At 48.1% G+C, this 25,320-nt stretch overlaps 2 protein-coding genes across 2 annotated transcripts in view; both read left to right on the top strand.

Moving 5' to 3' along the window:
• LOC135464481 (uncharacterized) overlaps positions 1 to 12,661 on the top strand; it is a 28,632-nt gene extending 15,971 nt beyond the window's left edge. The window contains exons 8-14 of the mRNA XM_064741906.1: positions 27 to 185; positions 1,831 to 1,989; positions 3,635 to 3,793; positions 5,439 to 5,597; positions 9,048 to 9,206; positions 10,852 to 11,027; positions 12,656 to 12,661. Of these exons, the coding sequence (XP_064597976.1) occupies positions 27 to 185; positions 1,831 to 1,989; positions 3,635 to 3,793; positions 5,439 to 5,597; positions 9,048 to 9,206; positions 10,852 to 11,027; positions 12,656 to 12,661 (977 nt within the window). The remainder of the gene's footprint in view (positions 1 to 26; positions 186 to 1,830; positions 1,990 to 3,634; positions 3,794 to 5,438; positions 5,598 to 9,047; positions 9,207 to 10,851; positions 11,028 to 12,655) is intronic.
• A 233-nt stretch (positions 12,662 to 12,894) lies between these two features.
• The window catches only part of LOC135464480 (proteoglycan 4-like), a 28,476-nt gene continuing 16,050 nt past the window's right edge, over positions 12,895 to 25,320 (top strand). Inside the window, exons 1-6 of the mRNA XM_064741905.1 lie at positions 12,895 to 13,105; positions 14,460 to 14,618; positions 16,264 to 16,439; positions 16,641 to 16,890; positions 18,068 to 18,243; positions 22,479 to 22,538. Of these exons, the coding sequence (XP_064597975.1) occupies positions 12,895 to 13,105; positions 14,460 to 14,618; positions 16,264 to 16,439; positions 16,641 to 16,890; positions 18,068 to 18,243; positions 22,479 to 22,538 (1,032 nt within the window). The remainder of the gene's footprint in view (positions 13,106 to 14,459; positions 14,619 to 16,263; positions 16,440 to 16,640; positions 16,891 to 18,067; positions 18,244 to 22,478; positions 22,539 to 25,320) is intronic.

The raw sequence follows: 25,320 nt of genomic DNA, 5'->3' as shown, positions 1-25,320 counted from the left end.
GCAACTGTTTTGATTCTTATTTACAGGCTCAGGAGAACCTGGGGTAACCGATGAATACGTTGTTGAGACCGAGCCCACCAAAAAGACCCGTGCAACTCCAAGGAAACCGGAACAAACAGCAGCGCCCGAAGCCTTCACCACGGAAGAGGAAGAAGAGACTGACGAGTATTTCAGGGAGACAACCAGCGTGCCCAGACGGCCAGTAACATCAGAGCCCACAGGTAAACCACAGGTTAGCAGGGACAGGTATCCAGACAAGACCACAATGTCCCCGGATGAAGACAGGACAACAAAAGCGCCAAGAAAACAACCAACAGAAACAGCGTTTGTAACAAGAGACAAGACCACACCCAGACAACCGGAAATACCAACAGACATATTCGAAGAGCCTGAAGCAACACAGCAACCTTTCACGGGCACACCAGGCCAGACAGTTGGCACAGAGGCGCCAGATGCCACTGACAGGTTTACAGTACGTACAAGGCGACCCGCTGAAAAGAAAGAGAAGACGACGGCTCCCGTGGCGGTGACTGGCATCAAAGTTCCCAGAGACTTGGTTTTGATTCTTGACTCATCCGACAACGTTTCTCCAGACGACTTTGAAAACATGAGAGTGTTTGCCAGAAGAATAGTCGAATCCTCAGACATTGACGGTGGTTCTCTCCGCGTGGGATTATTGACGTATGGCAGAAAAACAGACATTCCTTTCCAGATGAATCGATATTCGACAAAAGCCGATGTCTTGGATGCGATAAACAAGGTCAAGTACACTGGGGGCAAAGCCAATCTGGCCGGAGCTCTCAGGTCTTTCAGAAAAGACATGTTTAAGTTATCCTCGGGAGACCGTAAAGATGTGCCAGATGTTGCTGTATTGGTGACAGGCGGAGAATCCAGTGTGAATACTGAGTGGGTTGTCCCTGCCGCTAGAACTGCTCGTCAAAGAGGAATTTCTGTCTACGGTGTTGGAGTAGGTCTGACTAACACCCGTGAGCTCAGGGAAGTAGTTAGCCAACCAGTTGGAGACTACATATTCACGGTTAGACGTAGCCAGTCCTTGCCTGATGTTCAGGGCCCACTGATTTCAGCAGTGTTTGGAGGTAAGACATGCTGCGTTTTCTTTCTGTAAATTCCCAGCCTTGTTAGCGTTTGTAAATCGCTGTGGGAAGCAGTGCAAATTGAAATTATCATCTTTCGACAGGCTCACATCATCCCTTTTATCTCTGCAATTTCTTCCAATTTTGTTTTATAGTGGCAAGAGAATCACTGTTAACAACAGCAGCACAAACTGTCCAACCGGTCACATCACTCGACAGACAGACAGAAAGCAGGAAGCCTGCGGAAGAAATCAGCACTGATCTGCCCGGGAAGACTCTTCCAACAAAGATGCTCCCCGAGGAGAAGGAATCCCTTGAACCAAGAGAAACAACGACAGCTAAAGCCAGACCAATCGTAACTCTGACTGAGGCGTCCCAGCCAGCAGCAACACCAACTGTTCAGTTAGCCCTCAAAACTGAAAGCACGACGCGAGCAGAGCCAGGAGTGACCTTCACACCAGCGAAATTACCTGAAAAGCAACCTGTCACAGATGATATTGAGGGTAAGACTATATCCATAGTGTCCGTTGTGCCATCTCCACTCCATGGCAGCTGCAATAGGCTAAATTACTTGATGCTCTCGTCAAAACGTCACTCAAGCCTATAGCCTCAGCGCATTATTTCTTTCAAAAAAGGTGGAGAAAAGAGCACAAGTTGCTTGCTGTGTGTATGGCAACATTGTATCGTGTCGATTTCCTTTTTCTTTTCAAGCAACTGTTTTGATTCTTATTTACAGGCTCAGGAGAACCTGGGGTAACCGATGAATACGTTGTTGAGACCGAGCCCACCAAAAAGACCCGTGCAACTCCAAGGAAACCGGAACAAACAGCAGCGCCCGAAGCCTTCACCACGGAAGAGGAAGAAGAGACTGACGAGTATTTCAGGGAGACAACCAGCGTGCCCAGACGGCCAGTAACATCAGAGCCCACAGGTAAACCACAGGTTAGCAGGGACAGGTATCCAGACAAGACCACAATGTCCCCGGATGAAGACAGGACAACAAAAGCGCCAAGAAAACAACCAACAGAAACAGCGTTTGTAACAAGAGACAAGACCACACCCAGACAACCGGAAATACCAACAGACATATTCGAAGAGCCTGAAGCAACACAGCAACCTTTCACGGGCACACCAGGCCAGACAGTTGGCACAGAGGCGCCAGATGCCACTGACAGGGTTACAGTACGTACAAGGCGACCCGCTGAAAAGAAAGAGAAGACGACGGCTCCCGTGGCGGTGACTGGCATCAAAGTTCCCAGAGACTTGGTTTTGATTCTTGACTCATCCGACAACGTTTCTCCAGACGACTTTGAAAACATGAGAGTGTTTGCCAGAAGAATAGTCGAATCCTCAGACATTGACGGTGGTTCTCTCCGCGTGGGATTATTGACGTATGGCAGAAAAACAGACATTCCTTTCCAGATGAATCGATATTCGACAAAAGCCGATGTCTTGGATGCGATAAACAAGGTCAAGTACACTGGGGGCAAAGCCAATCTGGCCGGAGCTCTCAGGTCTTTCAGAAAAGACATGTTTAAGTTATCCTCGGGAGACCGTAAAGATGTGCCAGATGTTGCTGTATTGGTGACAGGCGGAGAATCCAGTGTGAATACTGAGTGGGTTGTCCCTGCCGCTAGAACTGCTCGTCAAAGAGGAATTTCTGTCTACGGTGTTGGAGTAGGTCTGACTAACACCCGTGAGCTCAGGGAAGTAGTTAGCCAACCAGTTGGAGACTACATATTCACGGTTAGACGTAGCCAGTCCTTGCCTGATGTTCAGGGCCCACTGATTTCAGCAGTGTTTGGAGGTAAGACATGCTGCGTTTTCTTTCTGTAAATTCCCAGCCTTGTTAGCGTTTGTAAATCGCTGTGGGAAGCAGTGCAAATTGAAATTATCATCTTTCGACAGGCTCACATCATCCCTTTGATCTCTGCAATTTCTTCCAATTTTGTTTTACAGTGGCAAGAGAATCACTGTTAACAACAGCAGCACAAACTGTCCAACCGGTCACATCACTCGACAGACAGACAGAAAGCAGGAAGCCTGCGGAAGAAATCAGCACTGATCTGCCCGGGAAGACTCTTCCAACAAAGATGCTCCCCGAGGAGAAGGAATCCCTTGAACCAAGAGAAACAACGACAGCTAAAGCCAGACCAATCGTAACTCTGACTGAGGCGTCCCAGCCAGCAGCAACACCAACTGTTCAGTTAGCCCTCAAAACTGAAAGCACGACGCGAGCAGAGCCAGGAGTGACCTTCACACCAGCGAAATTACCTGAAAAGCAACCTGTCACAGATGATATTGAGGGTAAGACTATATCCATAGTGTCCGTTGTGCCATCTCCACTCCATGGCAGCTGCAATAGGCTAAATTACTTGATGCTCTCGTCAAAACGTCACTCAAGCCTATAGCCTCAGCGCATTATTTCTTTCAAAAAAGGTGGAGAAAAGAGCACAAGTTGCTTGCTGTGTGTATGGCAACATTGTATCGTGTCGATTTCCTTTTTCTTTTCAAGCAACTGTTTTGATTCTTATTTACAGGCTCAGGACAACCTGGGGTAACCGATGAATACGTTGTTGAGACCGAGCCCACCAAAAAGACCCGTGCAACTCCAAGGAAACCGGAACAAACAGCAGCGCCCGAAGCCTTCACCACGGAAGAGGAAGAAGAGACTGACGAGTATTTCAGGGAGACAACCAGCGTGCCCAGACGGCCAGTAACATCAGAGCCCACAGGTAAACCACAGGTTAGCAGGGACAGGTATCCAGACAAGACCACAATGTCCCCGGATGAAGACAGGACAACAAAAGCGCCAAGAAAACAACCAACAGAAACAGCGTTTGTAACAAGAGACAAGACCACACCCAGACAACCGGAAATACCAACAGACATATTCGAAGAGCCTGAAGCAACACAGCAACCTTTCACGGGCACACCAGGCCAGACAGTTGGCACAGAGGCGCCAGATGCCACTGACAGGTTTACAGTACGTACAAGACGACCCGCTGAAAAGAAAGAGAAGACGACGGCTCCCGTGGCGGTGACTGGCATCAAAGTTCCCAGAGACTTGGTTTTGATTCTTGACTCATCCGACAACGTTTCTCCAGACGACTTTGAAAACATGAGAGTGTTTGCCAGAAGAATAGTCGAATCCTCAGACATTGACGGTGGTTCTCTCCGCGTGGGATTATTGACGTATGGCAGAAAAACAGACATTCCTTTCCAGATGAATCGATATTCGACAAAAGCCGATGTCTTGGATGCGATAAACAAGGTCAAGTACACTGGGGGCAAAGCCAATCTGGCCGGAGCTCTCAGGTCTTTCAGAAAAGACATGTTTAAGTTATCCTCGGGAGACCGTAAAGATGTGCCAGATGTTGCTGTATTGGTGACAGGCGGAGAATCCAGTGTGAATACTGAGTGGGTTGTCCCTGCCGCTAGAACTGCTCGTCAAAGAGGAATTTCTGTCTACGGTGTTGGAGTAGGTCTGACTAACACCCGTGAGCTCAGGGAAGTAGTTAGCCAACCAGTTGGAGACTACATATTCACGGTTAGACGTAGCCAGTCCTTGCCTGATGTTCAGGGCCCACTGATTTCAGCAGTGTTTGGAGGTAAGACATGCTGCGTTTTCTTTCTGTAAATTCCCAGCCTTGTTAGCGTTTGTAAATCGCTGTGGGAAGCAGTGCAAATTGAAATTATCATCTTTCGACAGGCTCACATCATCCCTTTGATCTCTGCAATTTCTTCCAATTTTGTTTTACAGTGGCAAGAGAATCACTGTTAACAACAGCAGCACAAACTGTCCAACCGGTCACATCACTCGACAGACAGACAGAAAGCAGGAAGCCTGCGGAAGAAATCAGCACTGATCTGCCCGGGAAGACTCTTCCAACAAAGATGCTCCCCGAGGAGAAGGAATCCCTTGAACCAAGAGAAACAACGACAGCTAAAGCCAGACCAATCGTAACTCTGACTGAGGCGTCCCAGCCAGCAGCAACACCAACTGTTCATTTAGCCCTCAAAACTGAAAGCACGACGCGAGCAGAGCCAGGAGTGACCTTCACACCAGCGAAATTACCTGAAAAGCAACCTGTCACAGATGATATTGAGGGTAAGACTATATCCATAGTGTCCGTTGTGCCATCTACACTCCATGGCAGCTGCAATAGGCTAAATTACTTGATGCTCTCGTCAAAACGTCACTCAAGCCTATAGCCTCAGCGCATTATTTCTTTCAAAAAAGGTGGAGAAAAGAGCACAAGTTGCTTGCTGTGTGTATGGCAACATTGTATCGTGTCGATTTCCTTTTTCTTTTCAAGCAACTGTTTTGATTCTTATTTACAGGCTCAGGAGAACCAGGGGTAACCGATGAATACGTTGTTGAGACCGAGCCCACCAAAAAGACCCGTGCAACTCCAAGGCAACCGGAACAAACAGCAGCGCCCGAAGCCTTCACCACGGAAGAGGAAGAAGAGACTGACGAGTATTTCAGGGAGACAACCAGCGTGCCCAGACGGCCAGTAACATCAGAGCCCACAGGTAAACCAGAGGTTAGCAGGGACAGGTATCCAGACAAGACCACAATGTCCCCGGATGAAGACAGGACAACAAAAGCGCCAAGAAAACAACCAACAGAAACAGCGTTTGTAACAAGAGACAAGACCACACCCAGACAACCGGAAATACCAACAGACATATTCGAAGAGCCTGAAGCAACACAGCAACCTTTCACGGGCACACCAGGCCAGACAGTTGGCACAGAGGCGCCAGATGCCACTGACAGGTTTACAGTACGTACAAGGCGACCCGCTGAAAAGAAAGAGAAGACGACGGCTCCCGTGGCGGTGACTGGCATCAAAGTTCCCAGAGACTTGGTTTTGATTCTTGACTCATCCGACAACGTTTCTCCAGACGACTTTGAAAACATGAGAGTGTTTGCCAGAAGAATAGTCGAATCCTCAGACATTGACGGTGGTTCTCTCCGCGTGGGATTATTGACGTATGGCAGAAAAACAGACATTCCTTTCCAGATGAATCGATATTCGACAAAAGCCGATGTCTTGGATGCGATAAACAAGGTCAAGTACACTGGGGGCAAAGCCAATCTGGCCGGAGCTCTCAGGTCTTTCAGAAAAGACATGTTTAAGTTATCCTCGGGAGACCGTAAAGATGTGCCAGATGTTGCTGTATTGGTGACAGGCGGAGAATCCAGTGTGAATACTGAGTGGGTTGTCCCTGCCGCTAGAACTGCTCGTCAAAGAGGAATTTCTGTCTACGGTGTTGGAGTAGGTCTGACTAACACCCGTGAGCTCAGGGAAGTAGTTAGCCAACCAGTTGGAGACTACATATTCACGGTTAGACGTAGCCAGTCCTTGCCTGATGTTCAGGGCCCACTGATTTCAGCAGTGTTTGGAGGTAAGACATGCTGCGTTTTCTTTCTGTAAATTCCCAGCCTTGTTAGCGTTTGTAAATCGCTGTGGGAAGCAGTGCAAATTGAAATTATCATCTTTCGACAGGCTCACATCATCCCTTTGATCTCTGCAATTTCTTCCAATTTTGTTTTACAGTGGCAAGAGAATCACTGTTAACAACAGCAGCACAAACTGTCCAACCGGTCACATCACTCGACAGACAGACAGAAAGCAGGAAGCCTGCGGAAGAAATCAGCACTGATCTGCCCGGGAAGACTCTTCCAACAAAGATGCTCCCCGAGGAGAAGGAATCCCTTGAACCAAGAGAAACAACGACAGCTAAAGCCAGACCAATCGTAACTCTGACTGAGGCGTCCCAGCCAGCAGCAACACCAACTGTTCAGTTAGCCCTCAAAACTGAAAGCACGACGCGAGCAGAGCCAGGAGTGACCTTCACACCAGCGAAATTACCTGAAAAGCAACCTGTCACAGATGATATTGAGGGTAAGACTATATCCATAGTGTCCGTTGTGCCATCTCCACTCCATGGCAGCTGCAATAGGCTAAATTACTTGATGCTCTCGTCAAAACGTCACTCAAGCCTATAGCCTCAGCGCATTATTTCTTTCAAAAAAGGTGGAGAAAAGAGCACAAGTTGCTTGCTGTGTGTATGGCAACATTGTATCGTGTCGATTTCCTTTTTCTTTTCAAGCAACTGATTTGATTCTTATTTACAGGCTCAGGAGAACCTGGGGTAACCGATGAATACGTTGTTGAGACCGAGCCCACCAAAAAGACCCGTGCAACTCCAAGGCAACCGGAACAAACAGCAGCGCCCGAAGCCTTCACCACGGAAGAGGAAGAAGAGACTGACGAGTATTTCAGGGAGACAACCAGCGTGCCCAGACGGCCAGTAACATCAGAGCCCACAGGTAAACCAGAGGTTAGCAGGGACAGGTATCCAGACAAGACCACAATGTCCCCGGATGAAGACAGGACAACAAAAGCGCCAAGAAAACAACCAACAGAAACAGCGTTTGTAACAAGAGACAAGACCACACCCAGACAACCGGAAATACCAACAGACATATTCGAAGAGCCTGAAGCAACACAGCAACCTTTCACGGGCACACCAGGCCAGACAGTTGACACAGAGGCGCCAGATGCCACTGACAGGTTTACAGTACGTACAAGGCGACCCGCTGAAAAGAAAGAGAAGACGACGGCTCCCGTGGCGGTGACTGGCATCAAAGTTCCCAGAGACTTGGTTTTGATTCTTGACTCATCCGACAACGTTTCTCCAGACGACTTTGAAAACATGAGAGTGTTTGCCAGAAGAATAGTCGAATCCTCAGACATTGACGGTGGTTCTCTCCGCGTGGGATTATTGACGTATGGCAGAAAAACAGACATTCCTTTCCAGATGAATCGATATTCGACAAAAGCCGATGTCTTGGATGCGATAAACAAGGTCAAGTACACTGGGGGCAAAGCCAATCTGGCCGGAGCTCTCAGGTCTTTCAGAAAAGACATGTTTAAGTTATCCTCGGGAGACCGTAAAGATGTGCCAGATGTTGCTGTATTGGTGACAGGCGGAGAATCCAGTGTGAATACTGAGTGGGTTGTCCCTGCCGCTAGAACTGCTCGTCAAAGAGGAATTTCTGTCTACGGTGTTGGAGTAGGTCTGACTAACACCCGTGAGCTCAGGGAAGTAGTTAGCCAACCAGTTGGAGACTACATATTCACGGTTAGACGTAGCCAGTCCTTGCCTGATGTTCAGGGCCCACTGATTTCAGCAGTGTTTGGAGGTAAGACATGCTGCGTTTTCTTTCTGTAAATTCCCAGCCTTGTTAGCGTTTGTAAATCGCTGTGGGAAGCAGTGCAAATTGAAATTATCATCTTTCGACAGGCTCACATCATCCCTTTTATCTCTGCAATTTCTTCCAATTTTGTTTTACAGTGGCAAGAGAATCACTGTTAACAACAGCAGCACAAACTGTCCAACCGGTCACATCACTCGACAGACAGACAAGCAGGAAGCCTGCGGAAGAAATCAGCACTGATCTGCCCGGAAGACTCTTCCAACAAAGATGCTCCCCGAGGAGAAGGAATCCACCTTGAACCAAGAGAAACAACGACAGCTAAAGCCAGACCAATCGTAACTCTGGACTGAGGCGTCCCAGCCAGCAGCAACACCAACTGTTCATTTAGCCCTCAAAACTGAAAGCACGACGCGAGCAGAGCCAGGAGTGACCTTCACACCAGCGAAATTACCTGAAAAAGCAACCTGTCCACAGATGATATTGAGGGTAAGACTAATCCATAGTGTCCGTTGTGCCATCTACACTCCATGGCAGCTGCAATAGGCTAAATTACTTGATGCTCTCGTCAAAACGTCACTCAAGCCTATAGCCTCAGCGCATTATTTCTTTCAAAAAAGGTGGAGAAAAGAGCACAAGTTGCTTGCTGTGTGTATGGCAAACATTGTATCGTGTCGATTTCCTTTTTCTTTTCAAGCAACTGTTTTGATTCTTATTTACAGGCTCAGGAGAACCAGGGGTAACCGATGAATACGTTGTTGAGACCGAGCCCACCAAAAAGACCCGTGCAACTCCAAGGCAACCGGAACAAACAGCAGCGCCCGAAGCCTTCACCACGGAAGAGGAAGAAGAGACTGACGAGTATTTCAGGGAGACAACCAGCGTGCCCAGACGGCCAGTAACATCAGAGCCCACAGGTAAACCAGAGGTTAGCAGGGACAGGTATCCAGACAAGACCACAATGTCCCCGGATGAAGACAGGACAACAAAAGCGCCAAGAAAACAACCTACAGAAACAGCGTTTGTAACAAGAGACAAGACCACACCCAGACAACCGGAAATACCAACAGACATATTCGAAGAGCCTGAAGCAACACAGCAACCTTTCACGGGCACACCAGGCCAGACAGTTGGCACAGAGGCGCCAGATGCCACTGACAGGTTTACAGTACGTACAAGGCGACCCGCTGAAAAGAAAGAGAAGACGACGGCTCCCGTGGCGGTGACTGGCATCAAAGTTCCCAGAGACTTGGTTTTGATTCTTGACTCATCCGACAACGTTTCTCCAGACGACTTTGAAAACATGAGAGTGTTTGCCAGAAGAATAGTCGAATCCTCAGACATTGACGGTGGTTCTCTCCGCGTGGGATTATTGACGTATGGCAGAAAAACAGACATTCCTTTCCAGATGAATCGATATTCGACAAAAGCCGATGTCTTGGATGCGATAAACAAGGTCAAGTACACTGGGGGCAAAGCCAATCTGGCCGGAGCTCTCAGGTCTTTCAGAAAAGACATGTTTAAGTTATCCTCGGGAGACCGTAAAGATGTGCCAGATGTTGCTGTATTGGTGACAGGCGGAGAATCCAGTGTGAATACTGAGTGGGTTGTCCCTGCCGCTAGAACTGCTCGTCAAAGAGGAATTTCTGTCTACGGTGTTGGAGTAGGTCTGACTAACACCCGTGAGCTCAGGGAAGTAGTTAGCCAACCAGTTGGAGACTACATATTCACGGTTAGACGTAGCCAGTCCTTGCCTGATGTTCAGGGCCCACTGATTTCAGCAGTGTTTGGAGGTAAGACATGCTGCGTTTTCTTTCTGTAAATTCCCAGCCTTGTTAGCGTTTGTAAATCGCTGTGGGAAGCAGTGCAAATTGAAATTATCATCTTTCGACAGGCTCACATCATCCCTTTTATCTCTGCAATTTCTTCCAATTTTGTTTTACAGTGGCAAGAGAATCACTGTTAACAACAGCAGCACAAACTGTCCAACCGGTCACATCACTCGACAGACAGACAGAAAGCAGGAAGCCTGCGGAAGAAATCAGCACTGATCTGCCCGGGAAGACTCTTCCAACAAAGATGCTCCCCGAGGAGAAGGAATCCCTTGAACCAAGAGAAACAACGACAGCTAAAGCCAGACCAATCGTAACTCTGACTGAGGCGTCCCAGCCAGCAGCAACACCAACTGTTCATTTAGCCCTCAAAACTGAAAGCACGACGCGAGCAGAGCCAGGAGTGACCTTCACACCAGCGAAATTACCTGAAAAGCAACCTGTCACAGATGATATTGAGGGTAAGACTATATCCATAGTGTCCGTTGTGCCATCTACACTCCATGGCAGCTGCAATAGGCTAAATTACTTGATGCTCTCGTCAAAACGTCACTCAAGCCTATAGCCTCAGCGCATTATTTCTTTCAAAAAAGGTGGAGAAAAGAGCACAAGTTGCTTGCTGTGTGTATGGCAACATTGTATCGTGTCGATTTCCTTTTTCTTTTCAAGCAACTGTTTTGATTCTTATTTACAGGCTCAGGAGAACCAGGGGTAACCGATGAATACGTTGTTGAGACCGAGCCCACCAAAAAGACCCGTGCAACTCCAAGGCAACCGGAACAAACAGCAGCGCCCGAAGCCTTCACCACGGAAGAGGAAGAAGAGACTGACGAGTATTTCAGGGAGACAACCAGCGTGCCCAGACGGCCAGTAACATCAGAGCCCACAGGTAAACCAGAGGTTAGCAGGGACAGGTATCCAGACAAGACCACAATGTCCCCGGATGAAGACAGGACAACAAAAGCGCCAAGAAAACAACCTACAGAAACAGCGTTTGTAACAAGAGACAAGACCACACCCAGACAACCGGAAATACCAACAGACATATTCGAAGAGCCTGAAGCAACACAGCAACCTTTCACGGGCACACCAGGCCAGACAGTTGGCACAGAGGCGCCAGATGCCACTGACAGGTTTACAGTACGTACAAGGCGACCCGCTGAAAAGAAAGAGAAGACGACGGCTCCCGTGGCGGTGACTGGCATCAAAGTTCCCAGAGACTTGGTTTTGATTCTTGACTCATCCGACAACGTTTCTCCAGACGACTTTGAAAACATGAGAGTGTTTGCCAGAAGAATAGTCGAATCCTCAGACATTGACGGTGGTTCTCTCCGCGTGGGATTATTGACGTATGGCAGAAAAACAGACATTCCTTTCCAGATGAATCGATATTCGACAAAAGCCGATGTCTTGGATGCGATAAACAAGGTCAAGTACACTGGGGGCAAAGCCAATCTGGCCGGAGCTCTCAGGTCTTTCAGAAAAGACATGTTTAAGTTATCCTCGGGAGACCGTAAAGATGTGCCAGATGTTGCTGTATTGGTGACAGGCGGAGAATCCAGTGTGAATACTGAGTGGGTTGTCCCTGCCGCTAGAACTGCTCGTCAAAGAGGAATTTCTGTCTACGGTGTTGGAGTAGGTCTGACTAACACCCGTGAGCTCAGGGAAGTAGTTAGCCAACCAGTTGGAGACTACATATTCACGGTTAGACGTAGCCAGTCCTTGCCTGATGTTCAGGGCCCACTGATTTCAGCAGTGTTTGGAGGTAAGACATGCTGCGTTTTCTTTCTGTAAATTCCCAGCCTTGTTAGCGTTTGTAAATCGCTGTGGGAAGCAGTGCAAATTGAAATTATCATCTTTCGACAGGCTCACATCATCCCTTTGATCTCTGCAATTTCTTCCAATTTTGTTTTACAGTGGCAAGAGAATCACTGTTAACAACAGCAGCACAAACTGTCCAACCGGTCACATCACTCGACAGACAGACAGAAAGCAGGAAGCCTGCGGAAGAAATCAGCACTGATCTGCCCGGGAAGACTCTTCCAACAAAGATGCTCCCCGAGGAGAAGGAATCCCTTGAACCAAGAGAAACAACGACAGCTAAAGCCAGACCAATCGTAACTCTGACTGAGGCGTCCCAGCCAGCAGCAACACCAACTGTTCAGTTAGCCCTCAAAACTGAAAGCACGACGCGAGCAGAGCCAGGAGTGACCTTCACACCAGCGAAATTACCTGAAAAGCAACCTGTCACAGATGATATTGAGGGTAAGACTATATCCATAGTGTCCGTTGTGCCATCTCCACTCCATGGCAGCTGCAATAGGCTAAATTACTTGATGCTCTCGTCAAAACGTCACTCAAGCCTATAGCCTCAGCGCATTATTTCTTTCAAAAAAGGTGGAGAAAAGAGCACAAGTTGCTTGCTGTGTGTATGGCAACATTGTATCGTGTCGATTTCCTTTTTCTTTTCAAGCAACTGATTTGATTCTTATTTACAGGCTTAGGAGAACCTGGGGTAACCGATGAATACGTTGTTGAGACCGAGCCCACCAAAAAGACCCGTGCAACTCCAAGGCAACCGGAACAAACAGCAGCGCCCGAAGCCTTCACCACGGAAGAGGAAGAAGAGACTGACGAGTATTTCAGGGAGACAACCAGCGTGCCCAGACGGCCAGTAACATCAGAGCCCACAGGTAAACCAGAGGTTAGCAGGGACAGGTATCCAGACAAGACCACAATGTCCCCGGATGAAGACAGGACAACAAAAGCGCCAAGAAAACAACCAACAGAAACAGCGTTTGTAACAAGAGACAAGACCACGCCCAGACAACCGGAAATACCAACAGACATATTCGAAGAGCCTGAAGCAACACAGCAACCTTTCACGGGCACACCAGGCCAGACAGTTGACACAGAGGCGCCAGATGCCACTGACAGGTTTACAGTACGTACAAGGCGACCCGCTGAAAAGAAAGAGAAGACGACGGCTCCCGTGGCGGTGACTGGCATCAAAGTTCCCAGAGACTTGGTTTTGATTCTTGACTCATCCGACAACGTTTCTCCAGACGACTTTGAAAACATGAGAGTGTTTGCCAGAAGAATAGTCGAATCCTCAGACATTGACGGTGGTTCTCTCCGCGTGGGATTATTGACGTATGGCAGAAAAACAGACATTCCTTTCCAGATGAATCGATATTCGACAAAAGCCGATGTCTTGGATGCGATAAACAAGGTCAAGTACACTGGGGGCAAAGCCAATCTGGCCGGAGCTCTCAGGTCTTTCAGAAAAGACATGTTTAAGTTATCCTCGGGAGACCGTAAAGATGTGCCAGATGTTGCTGTATTGGTGACAGGCGGAGAATCCAGTGTGAATACTGAGTGGGTTGTCCCTGCCGCTAGAACTGCTCGTCAAAGAGGAATTTCTGTCTACGGTGTTGGAGTAGGTCTGACTAACACCCGTGAGCTCAGGGAAGTAGTTAGCCAACCAGTTGGAGACTACATATTCACGGTTAGACGTAGCCAGTCCTTGCCTGATGTTCAGGGCCCACTGATTTCAGCAGTGTTTGGAGGTAAGACATGCTGCGTTTTCTTTCTGTAAATTCCCAGCCTTGTTAGCGTTTGTAAATCGCTGTGGGAAGCAGTGCAAATTGAAATTATCATCTTTCGACAGGCTCACATCATCCCTTTTATCTCTGCAATTTCTTCCAATTTTGTTTTACAGTGGCAAGAGAATCACTGTTAACAACAGCAGCACAAACTGTCCAACCGGTCACATCACTCGACAGACAGACAGAAAGCAGGAAGCCTGCGGAAGAAATCAGCACTGATCTGCCCGGGAAGACTCTTCCAACAAAGATGCTTCCCGAGGAGAAGGAATCCCTTGAACCAAGAGAAACAACGACAGCTAAAGCCAGACCAATCGTAACTCTGACTGAGGCGTCCCAGCCAGCAGCAACACCAACTGTTCAGTTAGCCCTCAAAACTGAAAGCACGACGCGAGCAGAGCCAGGAGTGACCTTCACACCAGCGAAATTACCTGAAAAGCAACCTGTCACAGATGATATTGAGGGTAAGACTATATCCATAGTGTCCGTTGTGCCATCTCCACTCCATGGCAGCTGCAATAGGCTAAATTACTTGATGCTCTCGTCAAAACGTCACTCAAGCCTATAGCCTCAGCGCATTATTTCTTTCAAAAAAGGTGGAGAAAAGAGCACAAGTTGCTTGCTGTGTGTATGGCAACATTGTATCGTGTCGATTTCCTTTTTCTTTTCAAGCAACTGTTTTGATTCTTATTTACAGGCTCAGGAGAACCAGGGGTAACCGATGAATACGTTGTTGAGACCGAGCCCACCAAAAAGACCCGTGCAACTCCAAGGCAACCGGAACAAACAGCAGCGCCCGAAGCCTTTACCACGGAAGAGGAAGAAGAGACTGACGAGTATTTCAGGGAGACAACCAGCGTGCCCAGACGGCCAGTAACATCAGAGCCCACAGGTAAACCAGAGGTTAGCAGGGACAGGTATCCAGACAAGACCACAATGTCCCCGGATGAAGACAGGACAACAAAAGCGCCAAGAAAACAACCAACAGAAACAGCGTTTGTAACAAGAGACAAGACCACACCCAGACAACCGGAAATACCAACAGACATATTCGAAGAGCCTGAAGCAACACAGCAACCTTTCACGGGCACACCAGGCCAGACAGTTGGCACAGAGGCGCCAGATGCCACTGACAGGGTTACAGTACGTACAAGGCGACCCGCTGAAAAGAAAGAGAAGACGACGGCTCCCGTGGCGGTGACTGGCATCAAAGTTCCCAGAGACTTGGTTTTGATTCTTGACTCATCCGACAACGTTTCTCCAGACGACTTTGAAAACATGAGAGTGTTTGCCAGAAGAATAGTCGAATCCTCAGACATTGACGGTGGTTCTCTCCGCGTGGGATTATTGACGTATGGCAGAAAAACAGACATTCCTTTCCAGATGAATCGATATTCGACAAAAGCCGATGTCTTGGATGCGATAGACAAGGTCAAGTACACTGGGGGCAAAGCCAATCTGGCCGGAGCTCTCAGGTCTTTCAGAAAAGACATGTTTAAGTTATCCTCGGGAGACCGTAAAGATGTGCCAGATGTTGCTGTATTGGTGACAGGCGGAGAATCCAGTGTGAATACTGAGTGGGTTGTCCCTGCCGCTAGAACTGCTCGTCAAAGAGGAATTTCTGTCTACGGTGTTGGAGTAGGTCTGACTAACACCCGTGAGCTCAGGGAAGTAGTTAGCCAACCAGTTGGAGACTACATATTCACGGTTAGACGTAGCCAGTCCTTGCCTGATGTTCAGGGCCCACTGATTTCAGCAGTGTTTGGAGGTAAGACATGCTGCGTTTTCTTTCTGTAAATTCCCAGCCTTGTTAGCGTTTGTAAATCGCTGTGGGAAGCAGTGCAAATTGAAATTATCATCTTTCGACAGGCTCACATCATCCCTTTTATCTCTGCAATTTCTTCCAATTTTGTTTTACAGTGGCAAGAGAATCACTGTTAACAACAGCAGCACAAACTGTCCAACCGGTCACATCACTCGACAGACAGACAGAAAGCAGGAAGCCTGCGGAAGAAATCAGCACTGATCTGCCCGGGAAGACTCTTCCAACAAAGATGCTCCCCGAGGAGAAGGAATCCCTTGAACCAAGAGAAACAACGACAGCTAAAGCCAGACCAATCGTAACTCTGACTGAGGCGTCCCAGCCAGCAGCAACACCAACTGTTCAGTTAGCCCTCAAAACTGAAAGCACGACGCGAGCAGAGCCAGGAGTGACCTTCACACCAGCGAAATTACCTGAAAAGCAACCTGTCACAGATGATATTGAGGGTAAGACTATATCCATAGTGTCCGTTGTGCCATCTCCACTCCATGGCAGCTGCAATAGGCTAAATTACTTGATGCTCTCGTCAAAACGTCACTCAAGCCTATAGCCTCAGCGCATTATTTCTTTCAAAAAAGGTGGAGAAAAGAGCACAAGTTGCTTGCTGTGTGTATGGCAACATTGTATCGTGTCGATTTCCTTTTTCTTTTCAAGCAACTGTTTTGATTCTTATTTACAGGCTCAGGAGAACCAGGGGTAACCGATGAATACGTTGTTGAGACCGAGCCCACCAAAAAGACCCGTGCAACTCCAAGGCAACCGGAACAAACAGCAGCGCCCGAAGCCTTCACCACGGAAGAGGAAGAAGAGACTGACGAGTATTTCAGGGAGACAACCAGCGTGCCCAGACGGCCAGTAACATCAGAGCCCACAGGTAAACCAGAGGTTAGCAGGGACAGGTATCCAGACAAGACCACAATGTCCCCGGATGAAGACAGGACAACAAAAGCGCCAAGAAAACAACCAACAGAAACAGCGTTTGTAACAAGAGACAAGACCACACCCAGACAACCGGAAATACCAACAGACATATTCGAAGAGCCTGAAGCAACACAGCAACCTTTCACGGGCACACCAGGCCAGACAGTTGGCACAGAGGCGCCAGATGCCACTGACAGGTTTACAGTACGTACAAGACGACCCGCTGAAAAGAAAGAGAAGACGACGGCTCCCTTGGCGGTGACTGGCATCAAAGTTCCCAGAGACTTGGTTTTGATTCTTGACTCATCCGACAACGTTTCTCCAGACGACTTTGAAAACATGAGAGTGTTTGCCAGAAGAATAGTCGAATCCTCAGACATTGACGGTGGTTCTCTCCGCGTGGGATTATTGACGTATGGCAGAAAAACAGACATTCCTTTCCAGATGAATCGATATTCGACAAAAGCCGATGTCTTGGATGCGATAGACAAGGTCAAGTACACTGGGGGCAAAGCCAATCTGGCCGGAGCTCTCAGGTCTTTCAGAAAAGACATGTTTAAGTTATCCTCGGGAGACCGTAAAGATGTGCCAGATGTTGCTGTATTGGTGACAGGCGGAGAATCCAGTGTGAATACTGAGTGGGTTGTCCCTGCCGCTAGAACTGCTCGTCAAAGAGGAATTTCTGTCTACGGTGTTGGAGTAGGTCTGACTAACACCCGTGAGCTCAGGGAAGTAGTTAGCCAACCAGTTGGAGACTACATATTCACGGTTAGACGTAGCCAGTCCTTGCCTGATGTTCAGGGCCCACTGATTTCAGCAGTGTTTGGAGGTAAGACATGCTGCGTTTTCTTTCTGTAAATTCCCAGCCTTGTTAGCGTTTGTAAATCGCTGTGGGAAGCAGTGCAAATTGAAATTATCATCTTTCGACAGGCTCACATCATCCCTTTTATCTCTGCAATTTCTTCCAATTTTGTTTTACAGTGGCAAGAGAATCACTGTTAACAACAGCAGCACAAACTGTCCAACCGGTCACATCACTCGACAGACAGACAGAAAGCAGGAAGCCTGCGGAAGAAATCAGCACTGATCTGCCCGGGAAGACTCTTCCAACAAAGATGCTCCCCGAGGAGAAGGAATCCCTTGAACCAAGAGAAACAACGACAGCTAAAGCCAGACCAATCGTAACTCTGACTGAGGCGTCCCAGCCAGCAGCAACACCAACTGTTCAGTTAGCCCTCAAAACTGAAAGCACGACGCGAGCAGAGCCAGGAGTGACCTTCACACCAGCGAAATTACCTGAAAAGCAACCTGTCACAGATGATATTGAGGGTAAGACTATATCCATAGTGTCCGTTGTGCCATCTCCACTCCATGGCAGCTGCAATAGGCTAAATTACTTGATGCTCTCGTCAAAACGTCACTCAAGCCTATAGCCTCAGCGCATTATTTCTTTCAAAAAAGGTGGAGAAAAGAGCACAAGTTGCTTGCTGTGTGTATGGCAACATTGTATCGTGTCGATTTCCTTTTTCTTTTCAAGCAACTGTTTTGATTCTTATTTACAGGCTCAGGAGAACCAGGGGTAACCGATGAATACGTTGTTGAGACCGAGCCCACCAAAAAGACCCGTGCAACTCCAAGGAAACCGGAACAAACAGCAGCGCCCGAAGCCTTCACCACGGAAGAGGAAGAAGAGACTGACGAGTATTTCAGGGAGACAACCAGCGTGCCCAGACGGCCAGTAACATCAGAGCCCACAGGTAAACCAGAGGTTAGCAGGGACAGGTATCCAGACAAGACCACAATGTCCCCGGATGAAGACAGGACAACAAAAGCGCCAAGAAAACAACCAACAGAAACAGCGTTTGTAACAAGAGACAAGACCACACCCAGACAACCGGAAATACCAACAGACATATTCGAAGAGCCTGAAGCAACACAGCAACCTTTCACGGGCACACCAGGCCAGACAGTTGGCACAGAGGCGCCAGATGCCACTGACAGGTTTACAGTACGTACAAGACGACCCGCTGAAAAGAAAGAGAAGACGACGGCTCCCGTGGCGGTGACTGGCATCAAAGTTCCCAGAGACTTGGTTTTGATTCTTGACTCATCCGACAACGTTTCTCCAGACGACTTTGAAAACATGAGAGTGTTTGCCAGAAGAATAGTCGAATCCTCAGACATTGACGGTGGTTCTCTCCGCGTGGGATTATTGACGTATGGCAGAAAAACAGACATTCCTTTCCAGATGAATCGATATTCGACAAAAGCCGATGTCTTGGATGCGATAAACAAGGTCAAGTACACTGGGGGCAAAGCCAATCTGGCCGGAGCTCTCAGGTCTTTCAGAAAAGACATGTTTAAGTTATCCTCGGGAGACCGTAAAGATGTGCCAGATGTTGCTGTATTGGTGACAGGCGGAGAATCCAGTGTGAATACTGAGTGGGTTGTCCCTGCCGCTAGAACTGCTCGTCAAAGAGGAATTTCTGTCTACGGTGTTGGAGTAGGTCTGACTAACACCCGTGAGCTCAGGGAAGTAGTTAGCCAACCAGTTGGAGACTACATATTCACGGTTAGACGTAGCCAGTCCTTGCCTGATGTTCAGGGCCCACTGATTTCAGCAGTGTTTGGAGGTAAGACATGCTGCGTTTTCTTTCTGTAAATTCCCAGCCTTGTTAGCGTTTGTAAATCGCTGTGGGAAGCAGTGCAAATTGAAATTATCATCTTTCGACAGGCTCACATCATCCCTTTGATCTCTGCAATTTCTTCCAATTTTGTTTTACAGTGGCAAGAGAATCACTGTTAACAACAGCAGCACAAACTGTCCAACCGGTCACATCACTCGACAGACAGACAGAAAGCAGGAAGCCTGCGGAAGAAATCAGCACTGATCTGCCCGGGAAGACTCTTCCAACAAAGATGCTCCCCGAGGAGAAGGAATCCCTTGAACCAAGAGAAACAACGACAGCTAAAGCCAGACCAATCGTAACTCTGACTGAGGCGTCCCAGCCAGCAGCAACACCAACTGTTCAGTTAGCCCTCAAAACTGAAAGCACGACGCGAGCAGAGCCAGGAGTGACCTTCACACCAGCGAAATTACCTGAAAAGCAACCTGTCACAGATGATATTGAGGGTAAGACTATATCCATAGTGTCCGTTGTGCCATCTCCACTCCATGGCAGCTGCAATAGGCTAAATTACTTGATGCTCTCGTCAAAACGTCACTCAAGCCTATAGCCTCAGCGCATTATTTCTTTCAAAAAAGGTGGAGAAAAGAGCACAAGTTGCTTGCTGTGTGTATGGCAACATTGTATCGTGTCGATTTCCTTTTTCTTTTCAAGCAACTGTTTTGATTCTTATTTACAGGCTCAGGAGAACCTGGGGTAACCGATGAATACGTTGTTGAGACCGAGCCCACCAAAAAGACCCGTGCAACTCCAAGGCAACCGGAACAAACAGCAGCGCCCGAAGCCTTCACCACGGAAGAGGAAGAAGAGACTGACGAGTATTTCAGGGAGACAACCAGCGTGCCCAGACGGCCAGTAACATCAGAGCCCACAGGTAAACCAGAGGTTAGCAGGGACAGGTATCCAGACAAGACCACAATGTCCCCGGATGAAGACAGGACAACAAAAGCGCCAAGAAAACAACCAACAGAAACAGCGTTTGTAACAAGAGACAAGACCACACCCAGACAACCGGAAATACCAACAGACATATTCGAAGAGCCTGAAGCAACACAGCAACCTTTCACGGGCACACCAGGCCAGACAGTTGGCACAGAGGCGCCAGATGCCACTGACAGGTTTACAGTACGTACAAGGCGACCCGCTGAAAAGAAAGAGAAGACGACGGCTCCCGTGGCGGTGACTGGCATCAAAGTTCCCAGAGACTTGGTTTTGATTCTTGACTCATCCGACAACGTTTCTCCAGACGACTTTGAAAACATGAGAGTGTTTGCCAGAAGAATAGTCGAATCCTCAGACATTGACGGTGGTTCTCTCCGCGTGGGATTATTGACGTATGGCAGAAAAACAGACATTCCTTTCCAGATGATTCGATATTCGACAAAAGCCGATGTCTTGGATGCGATAAACAAGGTCAAGTACACTGGGGGCAAAGCCAATCTGGCCGGAGCTCTCAGGTCTTTCAGAAAAGACATGTTTAAGTTATCCTCGGGAGACCGTAAAGATGTGCCAGATGTTGCTGTATTGGTGACAGGCGGAGAATCCAGTGTGAATACTGAGTGGGTTGTCCCTGCCGCTAGAACTGCTCGTCAAAGAGGAATTTCTGTCTACGGTGTTGGAGTAGGTCTGACTAACACCCGTGAGCTCAGGGAAGTAGTTAGCCAACCAGTTGGAGACTACATATTCACGGTTAGACGTAGCCAGTCCTTGCCTGATGTTCAGGGCCCACTGATTTCAGCAGTGTTTGGAGGTAAGACATGCTGCGTTTTCTTTCTGTAAATTCCCAGCCTTGTTAGCGTTTGTAAATCGCTGTGGGAAGCAGTGCAAATTGAAATTATCATCTTTCGACAGGCTCACATCATCCCCTTTATCTCTGCAATTTCTTCCAATTTTGTTTTACAGTGGCAAGAGAATCACTGTTAACAACAGCAGCACAAACTGTCCAACCGGTCACATCACTCGACAGACAGACAGAAAGCAGGAAGCCTGCGGAAGAAATCAGCACTGATCTGCCCGGGAAGACTCTTCCAACAAAGATGCTCCCCGAGGAGAAGGAATCCCTTGAACCAAGAGAAACAACGACAGCTAAAGCCAGACCAATCGTAACTCTGACTGAGGCGTCCCAGCCAGCAGCAACACCAACTGTTCAGTTAGCCCTCAAAACTGAAAGCACGACGCGAGCAGAGCCAGGAGTGACCTTCACACCAGCGAAATTACCTGAAAAGCAACCTGTCACAGATGATATTGAGGGTAAGACTATATCCATAGTGTCCGTTGTGCCATCTCCACTCCATGGCAGCTGCAATAGGCTAAATTACTTGATGCTCTCGTCAAAACGTCACTCAAGCCTATAGCCTCAGCGCATTATTTCTTTCAAAAAAGGTGGAGAAAAGAGCACAAGTTGCTTGCTGTGTGTATGGCAACATTGTATCGTGTCGATTTCCTTTTTCTTTTCAAGCAACTGTTTTGATTCTTATTTACAGGCTCAGGAGAACCTGGGGTAACCGATGAATACGTTGTTGAGACCGAGCCCACCAAAAAGACCCGTGCAACTCCAAGGCAACCGGAACAAACAGCAGCGCCCGAAGCCTTCACCACGGAAGAGGAAGAAGAGACTGACGAGTATTTCAGGGAGACAACCAGCGTGCCCAGACGGCCAGTAACATCAGAGCCCACAGGTAAACCAGAGGTTAGCAGGGACAGGTATCCAGACAAGACCACAATGTCCCCGGATGAAGACAGGACAACAAAAGCGCCAAGAAAACAACCAACAGAAACAGCGTTTGTAACAAGAGACAAGACCACACCCAGACAACCGGAAATACCAACAGACATATTCGAAGAGCCTGAAGCAACACAGCAACCTTTCACGGGCACACCAGGCCAGACAGTTGGCACAGAGGCGCCAGATGCCACTGACAGGTTTACAGTACGTACAAGACGACCCGCTGAAAAGAAAGAGAAGACGACGGCTCCCGTGGCGGTGACTGGCATCAAAGTTCCCAGAGACTTGGTTTTGATTCTTGACTCATCCGACAACGTTTCTCCAGACGACTTTGAAAACATGCGAGTGTTTGCCAGAAGAATAGTCGAATCCTCAGACATTGACGGTGGTTCTCTCCGCGTGGGATTATTGACGTATGGCAGAAAAACAGACATTCCTTTCCAGATGAATCGATATTCGACAAAAGCCGATGTCTTGGATGCGATAAACAAGGTCAAGTACACTGGGGGCAAAGCCAATCTGGCCGGAGCTCTCAGGTCTTTCAGAAAAGACATGTTTAAGTTATCCTCGGGAGACCGTAAAGATGTGCCAGATGTTGCTGTATTGGTGACAGGCGGAGAATCCAGTGTGAATACTGAGTGGGTTGTCCCTGCCGCTAGAACTGCTCGTCAAAGAGGAATTTCTGTCTACGGTGTTGGAGTAGGTCTGACTAACACCCGTGAGCTCAGGGAAGTAGTTAGCCAACCAGTTGGAGACTACATATTCACGGTTAGACGTAGCCAGTCCTTGCCTGATGTTCAGGGCCCACTGATTTCAGCAGTGTTTGGAGGTAAGACATGCTGCGTTTTCTTTCTGTAAATTCCCAGCCTTGTTAGCGTTTGTAAATCGCTGTGGGAAGCAGTGCAAATTGAAATTATCATCTTTCGACAGGCTCACATCATCCCTTTTATCTCTGCAATTTCTTCCAATTTTGTTTTACAGTGGCAAGAGAATCACTGTTAACAACAGCAGCACAAACTGTCCAACCGGTCACATCACTCGACAGACAGACAGAAAGCAGGAAGCCTGCGGAAGAAATCAGCACTGATCTGCCCGGGAAGACTCTTCCAACAAAGATGCTCCCCGAGGAGAAGGAATCCCTTGAACCAAGAGAAACAACGACAGCTAAAGCCAGACCAATCGTAACTCTGACTGAGGCGTCCCAGCCAGCAGCAACACCAACTGTTCAGTTAGCCCTCAAAACTGAAAGCACGACGCGAGCAGAGCCAGGAGTGACCTTCACACCAGCGAAATTACCTGAAAAGCAACCTGTCACAGATGATATTGAGGGTAAGACTATATCCATAGTGTCCGTTGTGCCATCTACACTCCATGGCAGCTGCAATAGGCTAAATTACTTGATGCTCTCGTCAAAACGTCACTCAAGCCTATAGCCTCAGCGCATTATTTCTTTCAAAAAAGGTGGAGAAAAGAGCACAAGTTGCTTGCTGTGTGTATGGCAACATTGTATCGTGTCGATTTCCTTTTTCTTTTCAAGCAACTGTTTTGATTCTTATTTACAGGCTCAGGAGAACCTGGGGTAACCGATGAATACGTTGTTGAGACCGAGCCCACCAAAAAGACCCGTGCAACTCCAAGGCAACCGGAACAAACAGCAGCGCCCGAAGCCTTCACCACGGAAGAGGAAGAAGAGACTGACGAGTATTTCAGGGAGACAACCAGCGTGCCCAGACGGCCAGTAACATCAGAGCCCACAGGTAAACCAGAGGTTAGCAGGGACAGGTATCCAGACAAGACCACAATGTCCCCGGATGAAGACAGGACAACAAAAGCGCCAAGAAAACAACCAACAGAAACAGCGTTTGTAACAAGAGACAAGACCACACCCAGACAACCGGAAATACCAACAGACATATTCGAAGAGCCTGAAGCAACACAGCAACCTTTCACGGGCACACCAGGCCAGACAGTTGGCACAGAGGCGCCAGATGCCACTGACAGGTTTACAGTACGTACAAGAAGACCCGCTGAAGAGAAAGAGAAGACGACGGCTCCCGTGGCGGTGACTGGCATCAAAGTTCCCAGAGACTTGGTTTTGATTCTTGACTCATCCGACAACGTTTCTCCAGACGACTTTGAAAACATGAGAGTGTTTGCCAGAAGAATAGTCGAATCCTCAGACATTGACGGTGGTTCTCTCCGCGTGGGATTATTGACGTATGGCAGAAAAAACAGACATTCCTTTCCAGATGATTCGATATTCGACAAAAGCCGATGTCTTGGATGCGATAAACAAGGTCAAGTACACTGGGGGCAAAGCCAATCTGGCCGGAGCTCTCAGGTCTTTCAGAAAAGACATGTTTAAGTTATCCTCGGGAGACCGTAAAGATGTGCCAGATGTTGCTGTATTGGTGACAGGCGGAGAATCCAGTGTGAATACTGAGTGGGTTGTCCCTGCCGCTAGAACTGCTCGTCAAAGAGGAATTTCTGTCTACGGTGTTGGAGTAGGTCTGACTAACACCCGTGAGCTCAGGGAAGTAGTTAGCCAACCAGTTGGAGACTACATATTCACGGTTAGACGTAGCCAGTCCTTGCCTGATGTTCAGGGCCCACTGATTTCAGCAGTGTTTGGAGGTAAGACATGCTGCGTTTTCTTTCTGTAAATTCCCAGCCTTGTTAGCGTTTGTAAATCGCTGTGGGAAGCAGTGCAAATTGAAATTATCATCTTTCGACAGGCTCACATCATCCCCTTTATCTCTGCAATTTCTTCCAATTTTGTTTTACAGTGGCAAGAGAATCACTGTTAACAACAGCAGCACAAACTGTCCAACCGGTCACATCACTCGACAGACAGACAGAAAGCAGGAAGCCTGCGGAAGAAATCAGCACTGATCTGCCCGGGAAGACTCTTCCAACAAAGATGCTCCCCGAGGAGAAGGAATCCCTTGAACCAAGAGAAACAACGACAGCTAAAGCCAGACCAATCGTAACTCTGACTGAGGCGTCCCAGCCAGCAGCAACACCAACTGTTCAGTTAGCCCTCAAAACTGAAAGCACGACGCGAGCAGAGCCAGGAGTGACCTTCACACCAGCGAAATTACCTGAAAAGCAACCTGTCACAGATGATATTGAGGGTAAGACTATATCCATAGTGTCCGTTGTGCCATCTCCACTCCATGGCAGCTGCAATAGGCTAAATTACTTGATGCTCTCGTCAAAACGTCACTCAAGCCTATAGCCTCAGCGCATTATTTCTTTCAAAAAAGGTGGAGAAAAGAGCACAAGTTGCTTGCTGTGTGTATGGCAACATTGTATCGTGTCGATTTCCTTTTTCTTTTCAAGCAACTGTTTTGATTCTTATTTACAGGCTCAGGAGAACCTGGGGTAACCGATGAATACGTTG

This window comes from Liolophura sinensis, chromosome 4 (assembly GCF_032854445.1).
Source record: "Liolophura sinensis isolate JHLJ2023 chromosome 4, CUHK_Ljap_v2, whole genome shotgun sequence".
Lineage (NCBI taxonomy): Eukaryota > Metazoa > Mollusca > Polyplacophora > Chitonida > Chitonidae > Liolophura > Liolophura sinensis.
Note: the sequence above shows the minus strand (reverse complement) of the source record. Positions and strands in the feature narration are given on the sequence as shown.